This window comes from Osmerus mordax, chromosome 6 (genome assembly GCF_038355195.1).
Source record: "Osmerus mordax isolate fOsmMor3 chromosome 6, fOsmMor3.pri, whole genome shotgun sequence".
NCBI classification, from domain to species: domain Eukaryota; kingdom Metazoa; phylum Chordata; class Actinopteri; order Osmeriformes; family Osmeridae; genus Osmerus; species Osmerus mordax.
In genome coordinates this window covers 17624027-17638960 of record NC_090055.1, presented here as the reverse complement: position 1 = coordinate 17638960, position 14934 = coordinate 17624027, and the positions used below count along the sequence as shown (strand labels likewise).

Here is a 14934-nt window from a genome sequence, read left to right as displayed (position 1 = left end):
CCATGGGCAACTAAACATGCGGCCCTTGTGTTTTATGCATTACTTGTAACCTGGTTGCATAAACTGAGCTAACGCCTGTCATGCTTTATGGCTGATCGATTGAGATTCTTAAAGGGGTTCCCGTCAACTTGACGACAGTAAACCATGTTTATAGTCGGTTTTCCCGCATGGTTTATAATTAAAATTGAACATGGATTGCATTCAAGATTGTTTTTATTCTCAAGCTGCTCACTTAATCTTTCGTGGAGCAGTCAGTTTAATAACTGAATGTTGCTCTTCACATTCATACACGTCTGATTAAATTACATCAGCATACATGGTCTTCATGTTATTTTGTGAGCAGGATGAGTGAACTTTCGCAATGCTTGATTCGCTTAGGTAATCACAAGTGTCCACAACGTGGAGACTGCGTTGGTGTCAAGTCTGGTCTCTTCCAAGTAGCCTACTGGTAGTTTACTCCTGAGCAAGGGGGGTAGCCTAATGTTGGCGGTGAGTCTTACGTCCCAAGACCCATTCACTATATTAAACCTCAGACCAACCCCTTTTCTGAGTAGAAAGACAGACCTAGCTTGTAACGCTCTGCTGAAGTTATTGAGGAATCACTCCGTGATCCAGTTTGCATGCATTTTAATCAAGTTTGCGAGTTTGCCGCTAAGCCTTCATCAACAAAGAACATTCATACAGTATCACAATTGTGGCGCATTCGGGAGTGAAAAAAACGCGGACTGTTTTTCAATTGACCTTTTGTGTGGAACTCGTTGTCGTCTTGGTTTTATTCTAAAAAAGTAAGTTACTACTCGAGTTGCTTTTGCAGTTGATTCTTTTACATAAGATTTATTGATCACTTTAGTCAGCTCCTTGTTGACTGAGCTGAATGTCAAATTATGGCCATGCATGTTTTGTCTTAGGTTTTAGGCAACTCAGTAGAGCTACAGTAGAAAGCAAATTATGTTATCCTTCCCATGTTTACCAAAGAATAACGGTCATTCTATCCGATGTGTTGCTTTCCCTGCCTCTTGGGGCAGTACACAGCTGCAACTTAATGTTATCAAGCGAAACCATAGGCTTGGCCGCAGTTCGATCAAGTTGTTTAAAAATGACTAAACTGACTCGTCGCGACACAACTTACTCAAATATACAACTCGTGGCCAACATACTAAAAAGTAACACAAGGCTAGGTTATTTTTATTATTTTTTTAATTTGGGGGGGGAGGGGTGAAATAATTAAGTTGATCAAGTTTTAAAGCTTTAGGGTGCGAAGAAAGTTTTCAGAAGTAACTCACTGTGCCGCGACAACTAGGCCAATATAGTATTGAGCTCTACACTCTAAGAACAGATGTGTTAAAAACAACTCAATTTGTGTTTTTTAACACAGTTGTATGTCTAGATAAGGACAACGCAGTTTGTGTTACTTCTAACACAATACTTTTGTTAAACTATGTAACACAGCGATTGTGTAGGTTTTTGTGACACACTTTTGTGTTATGCTTACACAAAATCAACACACCTCTGTGTTTATGTAAACTTTCATTAATATAATTCAAATAAATGACCAAAGAGCCATGACTACAAATTCAGCATACATGTATTACTTTAGATAAGGTCATCACAAAAATCCATAAACAAGTTAGTATTTTGGAATGATGTGCGTTTCAAAATCATAGTGACAACAATAAATCAAGCAGTACAACATCTTTAGCATCTTTTAAGTTAATAATTTCATATTCATCTTTCTTCTCTATTACATAAGTATGGAGGTGCTCTTCAAAATATTTTACGGTTAAGATTTGAAGAAACATGAGCACCTCTTCACGTTCACAAATAGGCACTATATTATGCACTGCATATGTCATCACAAAAATCCTTAAACAAGTTTGTATTTTGGAATGATGTGCGTTTCAAAATCAGTGACACAACAATAAATCAAGCGGTACAACATCTTTAGCATCTTTTAAGTTCATCATTTCATATTCATCTTTCTATTACATAAGTATAGAGGTGCTCTTCAAAATATTTTACGGTTAAGATTTGAAGAAACATGAGCACCTCTTCACGTTCACAAATGGGAACTACATGCACTCTCACCAAAGACGCTTATCATCTAATTCAGAGTTTAAAGCAAGTACACAACCTGTTCGATAAAAGTGACCAAACACACCAACACAATTGGCCACATGAACTGAGCTACAAATATTTGTCATGTCCAAGTGCTTTCATGTTCTCAATAAACAAATCACATTTTAATAGACTTCCAACCACAACCGTAAAATTACTGGCTACTGATATATTTTTCTTCAAAGGGTCACCTAATTTCCAGGTACACATGCTCTGAACTTGGTTTTTATAAGCCAAAGTCTTTGAAATACTGATAAAATGATTAACTACATGAGCTTGTCGTTTCAAGGGACCATGCTTCCCCTCAAAACGCATACACCATAGTTTTGCAAGGGGGCCAAATTGCATCATCAAGCCCCAATAGTGAGTCATGAAATTATGTTTTGGGATAAGATTTCTGTCTGGATAAAGATTTTTAAATAAATGATGATGGTCAATGAGTTGTTTCAAAAAAACGGAAATTCCTTTGGTAACAACAGGAGCAAATACAATGTCACAAATATCTCGGAGCAGTATAAACAATCGCCAGTGTTGACTTGGTCACTCACAAAATCTCCAATGAGCATAGGCAAGAAAAGAAGACACCACATTTGACTGGCTGTTGGTTTTATAGGATTCTCAGCTGTTCTAAAATTAAGAATGACACTAGGCTTATTCTTTACACTAGTATAACCGTAGTCAAAGCTTGCTATCCTGTCATTCAATTGCTCTAAAGTAAAGAGTTTTTCAAAATAGATGAAATGCTGCAACATTAGTTTTACTTCGAGTGGAGCTACTCCCTCTAGTATGTCATGCATGACATCTACACAAACATTTTCAGTAATGTGGAAATAATTTAGAGAATTAAGGCAAGAATCCTCCTTGACACCAGTGGCAGAAGGGTTTTCCTGAACAACATGCTGCTGATAATTTTCCGTTACGCAACTCCATTTTATCATCATCAAATTCTTGTGTCATTAGTTTATGAATCATGCAAAAATGACAGAAATGGTTGCCAGAGAAGCTTTCAATAAAGCCACCAAGTGAATGGCAAGCAAGATTGTCCGCGGTAAAAAGGCATACTGTTCCAAATAGAATGGTCTTCTGGCCTCTGATTTCAACCTCAATGCCTCTGGTCTCCAGTAATCTTACATCATCTAATAAAGGTGCTAAAATGTTTCTAAGGCCATAAGTGTCTTTATCAATAGAATTAAATAGTAAACAAAGATGAATATTAGCAAGGGCTGAGTTAAATTCTGCAGGCAAGTTTCTTAAAAAAAAAAAAATAGCACCCATCTTGTGAATTTTAGTTTTGGAAACCAATGGGTTAGTGGTTTCTAAATCATCAAAATATAATTGAATTTGTAAGGCATTGGGATACTTTTTATACAATTTGTGCCTTTTGAAATTTAAACCATCAGAGTAATCACACATTTTACCATCACATCTATCATAAGATTGCCTATATAATTTTTGCATATTTTCACTTTGTGTCAGAGATAGAGATGTATTGACAAGTATCAGCTGCCAGTATTTGGGTTAACCTCCCCTGTTTTCTGTCTGTGTCACCTCTGTAACCCAAGAACATTTCCTTTGGCTTTATCAAAGACAGTTTCTCTGAAAAATATTTGCACATTTTGTAAGGAGTGTCAACCTCTTCAAACATGTTCTGTGTTTTTTCAAAATCCTCTAGTAAACTTTGAACAGCCTGTTCATTTTGTGGTATAGAATACATGTTAAGCACAGCAAGTGTTTTTTGTTGTAAACAGTCAATTGTTTTGTCAATTAACTCCTTTGTGCAACCAATACTTCTTTGTACATCAGTCAGTGTGGAATTTGATGCAGAGTACATTTTGGCGACGAAGGCTGCAGCAGTTTTTGTGGTCTTGAACATTGCAATCCATATTGTCCGTGGTACTGTCACAATGTAAGTCCAGTTTGGTCTCAGAAGCACTGGAGTGTGGGTACAGATGAAATCAGAGGAACACTACTCAAATTTGCAACTGGTTCAAAACTTTCTTTATCAACATGTGTTATAAAGTGTATTCCTGTCCATCAGAAAGTGCATGGACATGTCTGAGATGATTAACAAGCCTCCTTACATCTCTAGAAATGTGTCTTTTGCACTTTAGACAGATGTAGGGGAGTCAGGTGGCTGAGCGGTGAGGGAAGCGGGCTAGTAATCAGAAGGTTGCCAGTTCGATTCCCCGGCAGTGCAAAAATTACGTTGTGTCCTTGGGCAAGGCACTTCACCCTACTTGCCTCGGGGGGAATGTCCCTGTACTTACTGTAAGTCGCTCTGGATAAGAGCGTCTGCTAAATTACTAAATGTACATGGTGACTTAACTTACAGAACCTGGAGTTTTGCGACAAGCTCCATGATTCTAGATCTCTTCCCACCAGAGATCTGCATGCCATAAAGATGCTCCATGAACTTAAAGACTGCTGCAACCTGTAAAGGATAGGCCAGGTTGCAAACCCAGTACAGCTTAAAGAGTTTGTCAAGACTGCATGTCAGGCCTTCATCCTGAAGTGGAATCACAACACGATCAGTGGCTGCGACGATGACATACTGCACTGCTGAGCTGGGGTGTCCTAAGCTCACAAGGCGTGGTTGGTTCACTGTTGTTGCGGTCTCAGGGCTCTCCAGGAGGCTATTGATGCTGGTTCCTGTCTGAAAAAGACAAACGCATCCAAAACACAAATTTGGCAATTCATACCTATCCCGTGGAACAGAATATGGACATATTTAATTAATTCAGATATTAAAAGTATCTTACAGGCTTTACGTCCTAGATGTAAGATAGAGCTGACTTCACGCTGCATTTACTCCATCCCTGACTTCTTCCCGATGCAGTAGGTGGCAGATAGTGGGTCAGCATATTGAGGGCTGTGAAGCACTTTGATTCTAAAGAAAGCGCAAATTTAATTTGTTGGCAAAAACTAAATAAGTCCTTCACACAACAGAATACAGAAAATGCTTCATGCATTTAACATTATACAAGGAATTTATTGTCACCCTAATTTTTTTTATAAACTATGCTTGCAACTTACCAGCACTCTCAGGTTGTGGTGGTCCTTCAACATTCTTTTCCAATGCAGCCAGCTTTAGCAACTTTGGGACAATGGTAGCTTCCCATTTGCGGAGAAAGAGATCTGCTTTCCCTGGAAACATTTCCCCAAAGTCCTTGTCGATCTGAAGAGTTGTAATAACCGACAAGACATAAGTAATGTACTCAATCACTAAATAAATGCAATCTCATTCATTTAAGTTACAGTAATAAAATAGGCAAACTGACTTACCAGATATGGCATATCAATGAAGCAGGGGTAGTGTTCAAAAATGTCTGCCACAGTGGGTGACTGACTCGTTATCCAAAACCTACGGTGGGCGTAGGTTTTCTCCATACCCATCTTAATTGACGAAAGATTCTCAGGAGTAGGCTTCATCCTCTTAATCACAGTTATCCACTGTTTGGCAGACTCTTCATCCCCCTCTGTAACTTCTTCCAGTGTAACAGTGATTTCAGATGACCCACGACCCAAACCCCTTTTGAAATAACGCTGCTGATCGTCTCTAAGGTTCCGCCGTAGATTTCTCAGTTTGTCCTCAAGAAAGCCTGAGTGGCTCGTTGGATCGTAAAAATGCTCCTAAAATATATAGAATACCATTAAATTAGTGATAGTATTTTATTTTTAGTGAGTCAATAAGCAACCATACAATATTCTACACTTGATTATTTACTCACATATCCTTCATTTTCTTCCTCCATTTTAATCTGAAGTGACGGAAAGATTGTAACAATACCTCTGGCAAGAAGTTGTTTATCAGCACTTACTGGGTAACTGAAATAAAGCACCATGAAAAGGATAAAAGAGAACACAATTTGGTTATTAACAATTAAGCCCCTACCCGCAAATAAAATCAGTCCATGAAGAAAATGTACTTACAATCCCCTTTTTTCAACAAGGTAGCTAACAGCAGTCGTTACCAATATCCTTCTCCATTTCTCAGTAAGAGTCCCGTTCTCCTGATAGAACACCAAAATCCGGGGGTCTTTCTGTCGGAGATGACTTTTGAAATTCTCCGGATCAAGATCATTAGCTGATCTTGAACACTAAATTAACATACCAAGCCAAAAACAGTTTAAACAAAATCAGTTATGCTCTAAATAAACTTCAGTCAAAACTCAAGAACTTGCCATCTGAAACATAATCATCAATAATTAAATGTAATTATGTAAAAAATAAAAAAATAATTCTAGCCCCGGTAGACACCAACTTCTCACAACTTACCTCAATATGATTAGTCAAATCAGCATCCGGATTCAGTACAGCCACAGAATTCAGAGGCATGGTAGTACACTAAAAGTTTTAGGAATTAGAAAGAGGTGTTAAAAAGCAATGCTGACATTACTGCTTTGCAATTAATGTCCTGTAACTCACATGCAACAAATTAATAAAACTAACATTGAATAGTTAGGATAGAATGGGATTGAGCATATTTATTATGTAGTATCTTTAAATACCACAGTATACATACCTGCGTGTCTGTGCTACAGCTACCAGCAGTGTCATGTATGTCTGACTTAACTGACTTGAATTGAATTTGGAATTTATCCAAATGTTCAATATGACTGTTCACATCAGTGTCCACATATTCATTGAAGTCAGAGCAGAATTTAAGAATTCTAATAATTTCTGCTTGGCATGGCAATAATGATGTACTGGCATCAATGACTTCCTTGGCGGTCCTGACAGTGTGTGTCTTTTTGCAGATTTCTTGCCCATCCAAGAACACAGCAGTGAGGGATTTTGGAGAATCCATCATTTTACTGTAAACATGAAAGAAAAATTATGAATATGGTTTCACACGAACATTATTCATGTTCTTACGCATTAATTTAACTAGCAGTTGTTTTTACAGAAGCGTAAAACCAAGGGATGCTATCGTACCTAGCCTACTGTAGGGTGTTGATCACCTCCAAGAATACACTAACAAATAAGAAAATCGAATTCAAGACTGAAGCTATGTACCTTTTTGTTTCACATCCTAACTCGTAAAACTGCTAATGATCTGACAGTTGAATATGCATTTTCAAACTAACTAGGTAACCCTAGGTAGCTTTACCTTTACAGTACATTTGGCTAAAACGGCGCGAAGCTCGTGCTTCGCTAGACTGAGGTGAACATACAAGCGCCACAAAAAAGGCAACTTGCTAACGTTAGACTAGCTAGCCAGGAATATGTGATTGCTGTTTTAGTGCCATTGGCTAACTACTATACACGTTAGTTACAACGTGTTATGTTTTACACCCCTTGCTATTATCGGGAAAATAAACGGGAAATTCGGAAAGTTGTTTTCACATATTTTCTCTTGATGCTTAGCAAAAGTAGCAAAAGCTAACCGTTTGTGTTGGCATATTTAGGCAAACTAAGTCAACGTTCCTGAGTTCGCTAACATAAAACGAACATTGTTTTCTTATGTTAGCTACACCTGGCACAATCCCGCAGTAAAACTCATACATGATATTATTTTCTTTTAACAAAAGATATAAATATTATAACCTTTACTTTACTGAACTTACCTCAATGAAGAGAAGACCAAACTGCTGCAGCCGTTTGTCTCAAGCTCATTTCAAACTGAGGCGAGGGAGCGCGTGACGGATCTAGTGATTTGATTGGCCAATTTATTTACACAATGTTATGTTGGACATCTGTGTACCCAAAAACCCCAGAGATGCTGCGATTTAACACAATATTAGTTAAAATCATCATTACACAAACATTGTGTTGATTTCTAACACATTCGTTTTAAGAGTGTAAGTAGCAATCTAATCGATCTAAAAGTTTGAGATCCATCAATTGCCCTCTTTTCTGGCCCCTTTTCAAATTATTCTGTTGGCACGTGACTTTTTTAGTTGTAACGTTTAGTTCTTCAAGTTAACTTAAATTAGACAGTGCTTTAGTTGGTAGACAACTTAGACAGTGCTTTAGTCCAGTGCTTTAGTTGGTAATCCTGTTTTCCTAGTTGAGCATTAAAGGCAGGGTAGGCAATGTTGTTGAGAAGCATTTGTTGTCATATTTGTCTAAATAAACCTAGATAGCAACCAATACATATAAAGGTTTGATGGTAAAATGAAATTAATCCGACATCTGTGGGCGTCGCAAGACTGTAATAAACACAACCAATCATTAAGCCGTACCCTGCCTAATGATTAGACGGGCTGTCTGTCTGTCTACCTACCTGTGCGCACTCTGCCCCTGCACTCTGCGTGTTAATATAGTTTTGTGGGAGTTGCTTTGAAGGGAGGGGGTGGGATATTATGGTTTGAATCGTTTGGAACTGAAGCTAAAATAGCTAGCTTTGCACAACTTGCCTACACAACCTTTAAATATCTCTCCAAAACGACCCTCCTTCCCCCATGAATAGTTCTATTGATTCCAGAGTAACTGCATGCTTGCCTCTGGCATGGGAGGGAGCCACAAAGAGAGGAGCTTTTTTTTCTGCAAATATCACAGTTTTAAATCCATTAACAGTATAGTCCAGTCACCATTGATACTATGGTTGAGATATAGCTTCAAACGGTTCAACCATATTTTGGTAAATAAGAGAACCTCATATTTGCTTGAAAATATATCCCTGACTATTCATGTCACGGTTGGTTCTGTAAACGTATGACTGTAAGACACTTCATATAGAGTAAGTTACTTCATGTCTGCATGCCAAATGACAAAGGTAAGAGTATCTAAAAAGGATTGGCAGATATGCCAAAAGAATGCTTGAAACAAAAACGTGCTCCAGCAGTGGTAGGTCTCTACAACACACAGCCCAGCAGAGAGGGAGAAAGCAGAGCAACTTCTGGACTAGATCTGCATAACCCACTGACCAAATATCAACAGACACTCAACCCTGGCCTTGCCCTGTAACATGCGAGTGTCAGGTCCCCGTCTCCCCATGCTCAGGGTGCCGAGCCTGAAATAGCCCACTCTTCCCTTACCCCGAGTCAGGTTATTGCATAAGGGGGTCCAGTTGCATCTGGTTAAGGCTTGTTTGGGTCGGACGTTTCTTGGGAACCCTCGAGTCCCTCCTTGTGGTTGTGGTCAATGATCATGTGGGGTCATCAAAAGCATCACTTCAATGGCACAACCTCAGGAACTAATAATCAATAAATGATTGACTTAGATGGGCGGTTTTGTTCTAGCTTGGATTGCTAATATGGATGTCTTCTTAGTTGGTCTGTGTTAATTATTGAATGTGTCGGTTTGGCCTCAGGAACCCAGGTTGAATGTATTAACTACCTAGCAAGGCACACCTCTATCTACAGGCATACACACACACACACACACACACACTGCTCCTCAGTCAGTAAGTCAGAACTGAAGGAGGTATCACAGCTGTGAAAACATAGACCAAACGTTTGTTTTCTTAAGTCTGTTGGCTGACCAAAGTATTTGCATGACTTATCATCCATTTGTGTTAAAGGTGAAAGAACAAAGCTTTTAAGTAATAGAAAACCCTAGCTGGCACTGACACTGACCTTTTATCAAATGTTTTTTTTCTGTCTGGTATAGCACCCATTCCTGGCCATAAAATTGGATTTCTGGCCAAGTTTACAACACACGTTTATTATGTTATGTATCTGTGTCTCTTGACGTCATATCTTCTGTTGACAGGAGGGATGGATGTGTTTGCGTTGGTGGTGCTCTGCTCCGTTGTGGCCCCTGCGTTGGGTGAGTACCGCGGTCTCTGGCCTCTTCACACTGGCTCCAGTTTGACACCAGGATGTTTGGCTGCGCTCAGTAACTTCTCCATGTGACCTGGGGAAACACTAAGTAAAAGACTAAGCAAATTGGACGGAACTGGAAACGCCATTAAAAATAGCAGGCTCATGTCAAAACATTTAGACAGACATTTTGGCATAGGTTTCACTGTATATTTAATCCAAATGAATTTGACACAGACCTGAATTTCAAGCATCAGCAGTTCAATTGACCAGGCTTCTGGTCTGTTTGTGCTCTCCCAGGCTCAGCATTTGGCAGAGAGATGCCAGGTAAGTTAATTCTGTAGCACTGGAGAGGAATGGAATGTGTGCAGTCTGCTAAAGCGAACACAGCTACGCACGAAGAGATTTGTTACTGACTTGTACGTTGTCCGTTGCGGTGCTGCAAGGGGCTGTGTCCTGTCTCTGTCCAATCCCTCAGAACTAGCCACAGAGAACACTTCAGACTTCCAACACAGCACTTATAAAGACCGTCAGCTTTAATATGGTGGGTGGTGAATGAAGTACTGAAATTCACCCGGACCTATATGAGGTGAAGACCATTTCTCACCAGAATAAGTTAAGTTAGGGATTTATTTGTAATCTCAGACTGGGCATCCACCCAAGCGTTTCATATTGTGGTACCATGAGGCCCTGTTTGTGCCCAGACAGTGTGCTCTCGGCTTGGACATGATCCTGAGCACGTCGCCCTACATGGGTTGTTTTTCTTGCTTTTGAGGGCTCTTGGCCAGGACTGTGAGGACACAATGCCAGTTAGCCTCCTAATGGCGGGGATGGATGAGAGCAAAGAAAGCGTTAGCTGGCAGAGAAGTTGACCTGCGTCCCCGTTGATAGTTGTCCAGTTCTTGTCGGGGAGTTCTCCATTATCATTCAAGTGATACGCAACACTGCTCTCGCTCACAGCGCACAGGCAGACAACCAGAAGGAAAGGTCAGCAGAGAAGGGATGAGACCGTTTGAAGTGGTTTAAGAGAACGGCTTCTTCCCACTTTCAGTCTTAACCCTTGTGTTATCTTCGGGTCATTCTGACCCATCAGTCATTGTGACCCACCGTCGTATTGCGACAAATTTACCTCCTACAAAAACAAAGTGAAGCATTTTCTTTTAACTGTTGGGCTGTTTCAGACCCCCCACATTGCAATGGTTAAAAGAAAATTATTTTTATTTGTTTTTGTATTGGGTAAAATTGGGTAAACACAACGGTGGTTCGTTATGAACCTTTGGGTCATGTGACCCGAAGGCAGCACAAGGGTTAAAGAGGAATGTCCCCAAACGCCTGAGGTATTGAAGAGCCAGCTTGCACCTGGTTGTGTGCTGCAACAGCACGAACACAACGCTGACAAGCAGATGTTTTTATTTTCCAGATGTTGGTCATTCCCGAAATGGGAATGATGCCCAACAATCACACCCACACTCTCAGACTGTGTTTGACTATTGCTCTGTTGCAAATGTTATGTGTTGGATATTTTAGTTGCATCGTGAAGTGTTGAATCCGTACAATTTCCTGGAGTAGGTGTTTTCAGTAACTGTACACTCACTTCACTCAACTGTGTTATGTGGCATGATTTAATGATGACAATGTGTTGTGCATTAATCAGTTTCTTCCTGGTGTATAGAGCCAGCGGTGGATTGGAAGTTTATTGTGAAGAGTCAACATCAGCCTTGTTAGCTATCATATACTTCATTATACTGTTTACATTATTAAAACCTATGTATCAGCCCAGGCAGTTTAACCAAACATTCATTAAATCATGTTAGGTACTACCACACACTCGGGTACAAAGTCACACAGCAAGGTGGTTGGTAAAAAAAAGTGTTTATTCTGTTTTGCAGCATCTCCAATCGATGACCCAAGTGTCCCAGGTAACTGCTTAATGTCTCACTTATGTCAAGCAAAAGCTTCACATACTCTCATAAGGATGTTTCAGGAAAAAGCAGGGTTGATATTCAAATGTTTCCACTGTGTACACCCCACTCGCTCTGGAAACATGTGTGTGTGTATGCAAAGAGGACTCTAGTCCCAGTATACGACAAACCTATTTATAATAGTCTCTGACCTTTGCATCATTTACAGGGCTCTTTTCAAACTGTTAGGAATGCTAAGCCCTACTACTTGTGACTAAATGTACATTAGTTTATTCATTTTGCAGACTCCTTTATCCAAAGCGAGGCTTGATCCATCTGGCTGCTAACCCCTTCTCTCTGTGTACCCTTCTTCCAGACTACGACAGTCCCTTCACTTACGGTGAGAACCAACATGGACTTTTGAACGTGTGACCCTCCACAGGAAACTTCTAGGAAGTCAAGATGGGGTTGCATTTTTCCCTCCATCTCTCCAGTAGCGATGGAAAAATCATAACCCCCAAGGCCAAGCTTCCGGACTGCAGCCGCCAAATAGCTCTGATTCTGTCTGCTGTTTTTCTCAAATTCTCTGTAGAGTCATAGTGGAGTGACTTTGAGAACTATGTACCCTTGTGTGCTAGTCTGTTAAGACCACAGCCTCTTTTACAAGGATGACGTTTGAATGCTGTCAATAGAATATCTAGAAAACGAATCCAGAATGATCTAGATACATATTAAATATTCATCTGCTCCCTATCGGGCATACTGAGTAAAGCTGTGTGTTGGCAGACTATCGATGGTGATAAAATCCTCTCTCAGGAAATTGGATGATTGATGCAGGCTACTATCTGCACAGCCACACAGAGACATAGCTGTAAATTCTATAGAAGCACCTATGAAGGCTCAACACTGATGTTAACAGTTTCCATGGACCTGCTCTGTAGATAGAAGTAAAGCAGACTTCATACAAGTAGAAGTTCACTCACAGAACACCACATGTCCTCACGACCTACTTAGCTCGCCATGGAAAATGACCTCTCACCTCCTTTTCAGACTACAAATCCCTGAGAATCGGTGGGCTGGTGTTTGCTGTGGTACTGTTCATCATGGGCATCGTCCTGATTGTCAGTAAGTGTTTCCGGATCAGTTAAGGACAGCCGTGTGCCTACTCTGCAGCCTACTCTCTGCAGCCTACTCTCTGCAGCCAACTCTCTGCAGCCTCCTCTCTGCAGCCTACTCTCTGCAGCCTACTCTCTGCAGCCTACTCTCTGCAGCCTACTCTCTGCAGCCAACTCTCTGCAGCCTACTCTCTGCAGCCTACTCTCTGCAGCCTACTCTCTGCAGCCTACTCTCTGCAGCCTACTCTCCCTTCTAGCAGGGTCTGGTAAATCACAAATACTCCTGAGGGACTGGCAGGCCAACAGCCTTGAATTACTTCAACACCGACCCCCCACCTGGAGAGGTCTTCACCTCCCCTCTACACCCCCCCCCCTCCCCCCAATCTTACTATCCTAAAGTGTATATATATACTGCAGCAGTCCGTTTACATACACACATATATATATGTACATACATGAATGACTGCAGCCGCTGAAGGCTTGTAATCCAAACCGGCCTATAAATTTGTAATGGAGAGACCTTGGTGGGCTGTCTTAGTCGTGCACCCCTTCTTTCATTCCCCTCTCTGCTTCAGATACAGCACAGCGAGATGTCTGTAGTGTCCACTCATAAGTGTTATTAGTTAAGCATGCATTGCTTGCAGACCCATGTGAATTGCATGCAATAGCTCAGACATGGTTTCAGAAGCTTCCGACTTGGAGTGAATGTGTCTGTTCCCTCTGATTTGTTTTTGTTCCTGTTTTTAGACCTGTTTACATGCTTTAACATGCTTTCCATTAGAGTACCTCTGATTTTATTGTATGTTTTAATACAGGCCGAAAATGCCGTTGCAAGTGAAGCCATGGTAAGTTTGGTTAGGACGGGATAAGATGCTGTCTCCTTGACTATTCAGAGTATTTTGGGGAAATGTTCGGTGAAATATACTATCTTGTTTTTAATAAATTTCTTTATTCCTTTTTTTATGTTTTTCTTTGCATCTCAGTAAAGATTCCTGGCACAGCGGCTGGGAACACGTACGGTAAAGATGGCCAGTTATGTTTCGGTGTTATTTTGCCTGTAGATAATTGCATTCATGGCTTGCTGTTTTAACAACTTAGTTCTTCCTTTAGGTGATAAGATGTTTTCCAGGGATGGGTTAATAGTAAGTACAACGTTTAATCTTAACTATTCTTATCAAATAATCTCCTTTATTTGTTTAATAAATAAATACTATTATGAGTCTTCTTTGTTGACGCCTTGTTGTCCACTCTAGTGATACCAAGTCAAGCCACCAGCCGTCAGCATTGGACAGAATACCATTCGCAGACTAGGCAGTCACAAAAAGAGCTTCATCCCATGTCTACATCCTGCTGATATGCTCTCGGCTTGCCATATGTTTTAGTTCTCAATTTTTCTATGTATTCCTCTGCAAAGTCAATGTGATTCTGTGATTATTGTGTTTATCGATAAAGGGCTAAACGAGGAAAGTACTTTATTAATTAGAAATTGTAAACGTTTTTTTTCCTGAATTATTAAATAAACAACTGTAGAAAAATATTACATTTTCATTGCGTAAATGCATGTTCATTTTGAACTGTTTGCAATAGAGCTTGGGACAGCGGTTCTATACAGCTCCTGCAGCAAAGTTCTGCTGACGTTGTATGTCTTCACGGAGGAAGAATTGGCAACACATTCATCTTCCTCAAGACGTGCAACGGCGTTAAAGTAATAGTGAGAGTGTCTCTTGCCATACAAAAAGAAGGCCGTTTCACTTTGAATTGCTTTTGAATGCCTACAGATTATTTGTGGACATATGCCTTCATGATGCACATGAAGGCATATGTCCGCACAACATTGCATACAGCATGTATGCAGCTGATATGGCCTTGCTTTCGAGGAAGATTGTCACATTAATGTAGGCCTATAGTACTGCTGTCTTGATAAAGCTTCTGTGACTTATGTAAACTGAAATAAACGGGAAATTAACTGATAACATAATGGATGGTTTGATACGCAACACTCCTGCACTTTTGAAAACAATTGTCTGGCCCATCCACTTCGCAATGCAGTCTTGTGTTTTCATTTGTGATGTTGCTAGGACCGCTCCGTCTGCCGCA

General features: G+C 40.3%; 1 protein-coding gene across 2 annotated transcripts; it reads left to right on the top strand.

The window, feature by feature from the left end:
* Positions 1-525: 525 nt before the first annotated feature.
* Positions 526-14374, top strand: fxyd6l (FXYD domain containing ion transport regulator 6 like). 2 transcript variants are annotated; one of them, XM_067237483.1, is made up of 10 exons: positions 526-785; positions 9772-9828; positions 10122-10148; positions 11711-11740; positions 12099-12122; positions 12773-12847; positions 13653-13682; positions 13821-13851; positions 13948-13979; positions 14091-14374. In XM_067237483.1, the coding sequence occupies exons 2-7, from the start codon at positions 9777-9779 to the stop codon at positions 13673-13675; spliced, it is 231 nt and encodes a 76-aa protein (XP_067093584.1). In that variant the 5' UTR covers positions 526-785; positions 9772-9776; the 3' UTR covers positions 13676-13682; positions 13821-13851; positions 13948-13979; positions 14091-14374. The 2 variants fall into 2 exon arrangements, with proteins under 2 accessions (XP_067093584.1, XP_067093583.1); XM_067237482.1 differs by having other exon boundaries at positions 529-785; positions 13821-13856.
* Positions 14375-14934: the final 560 nt, after the last annotated feature.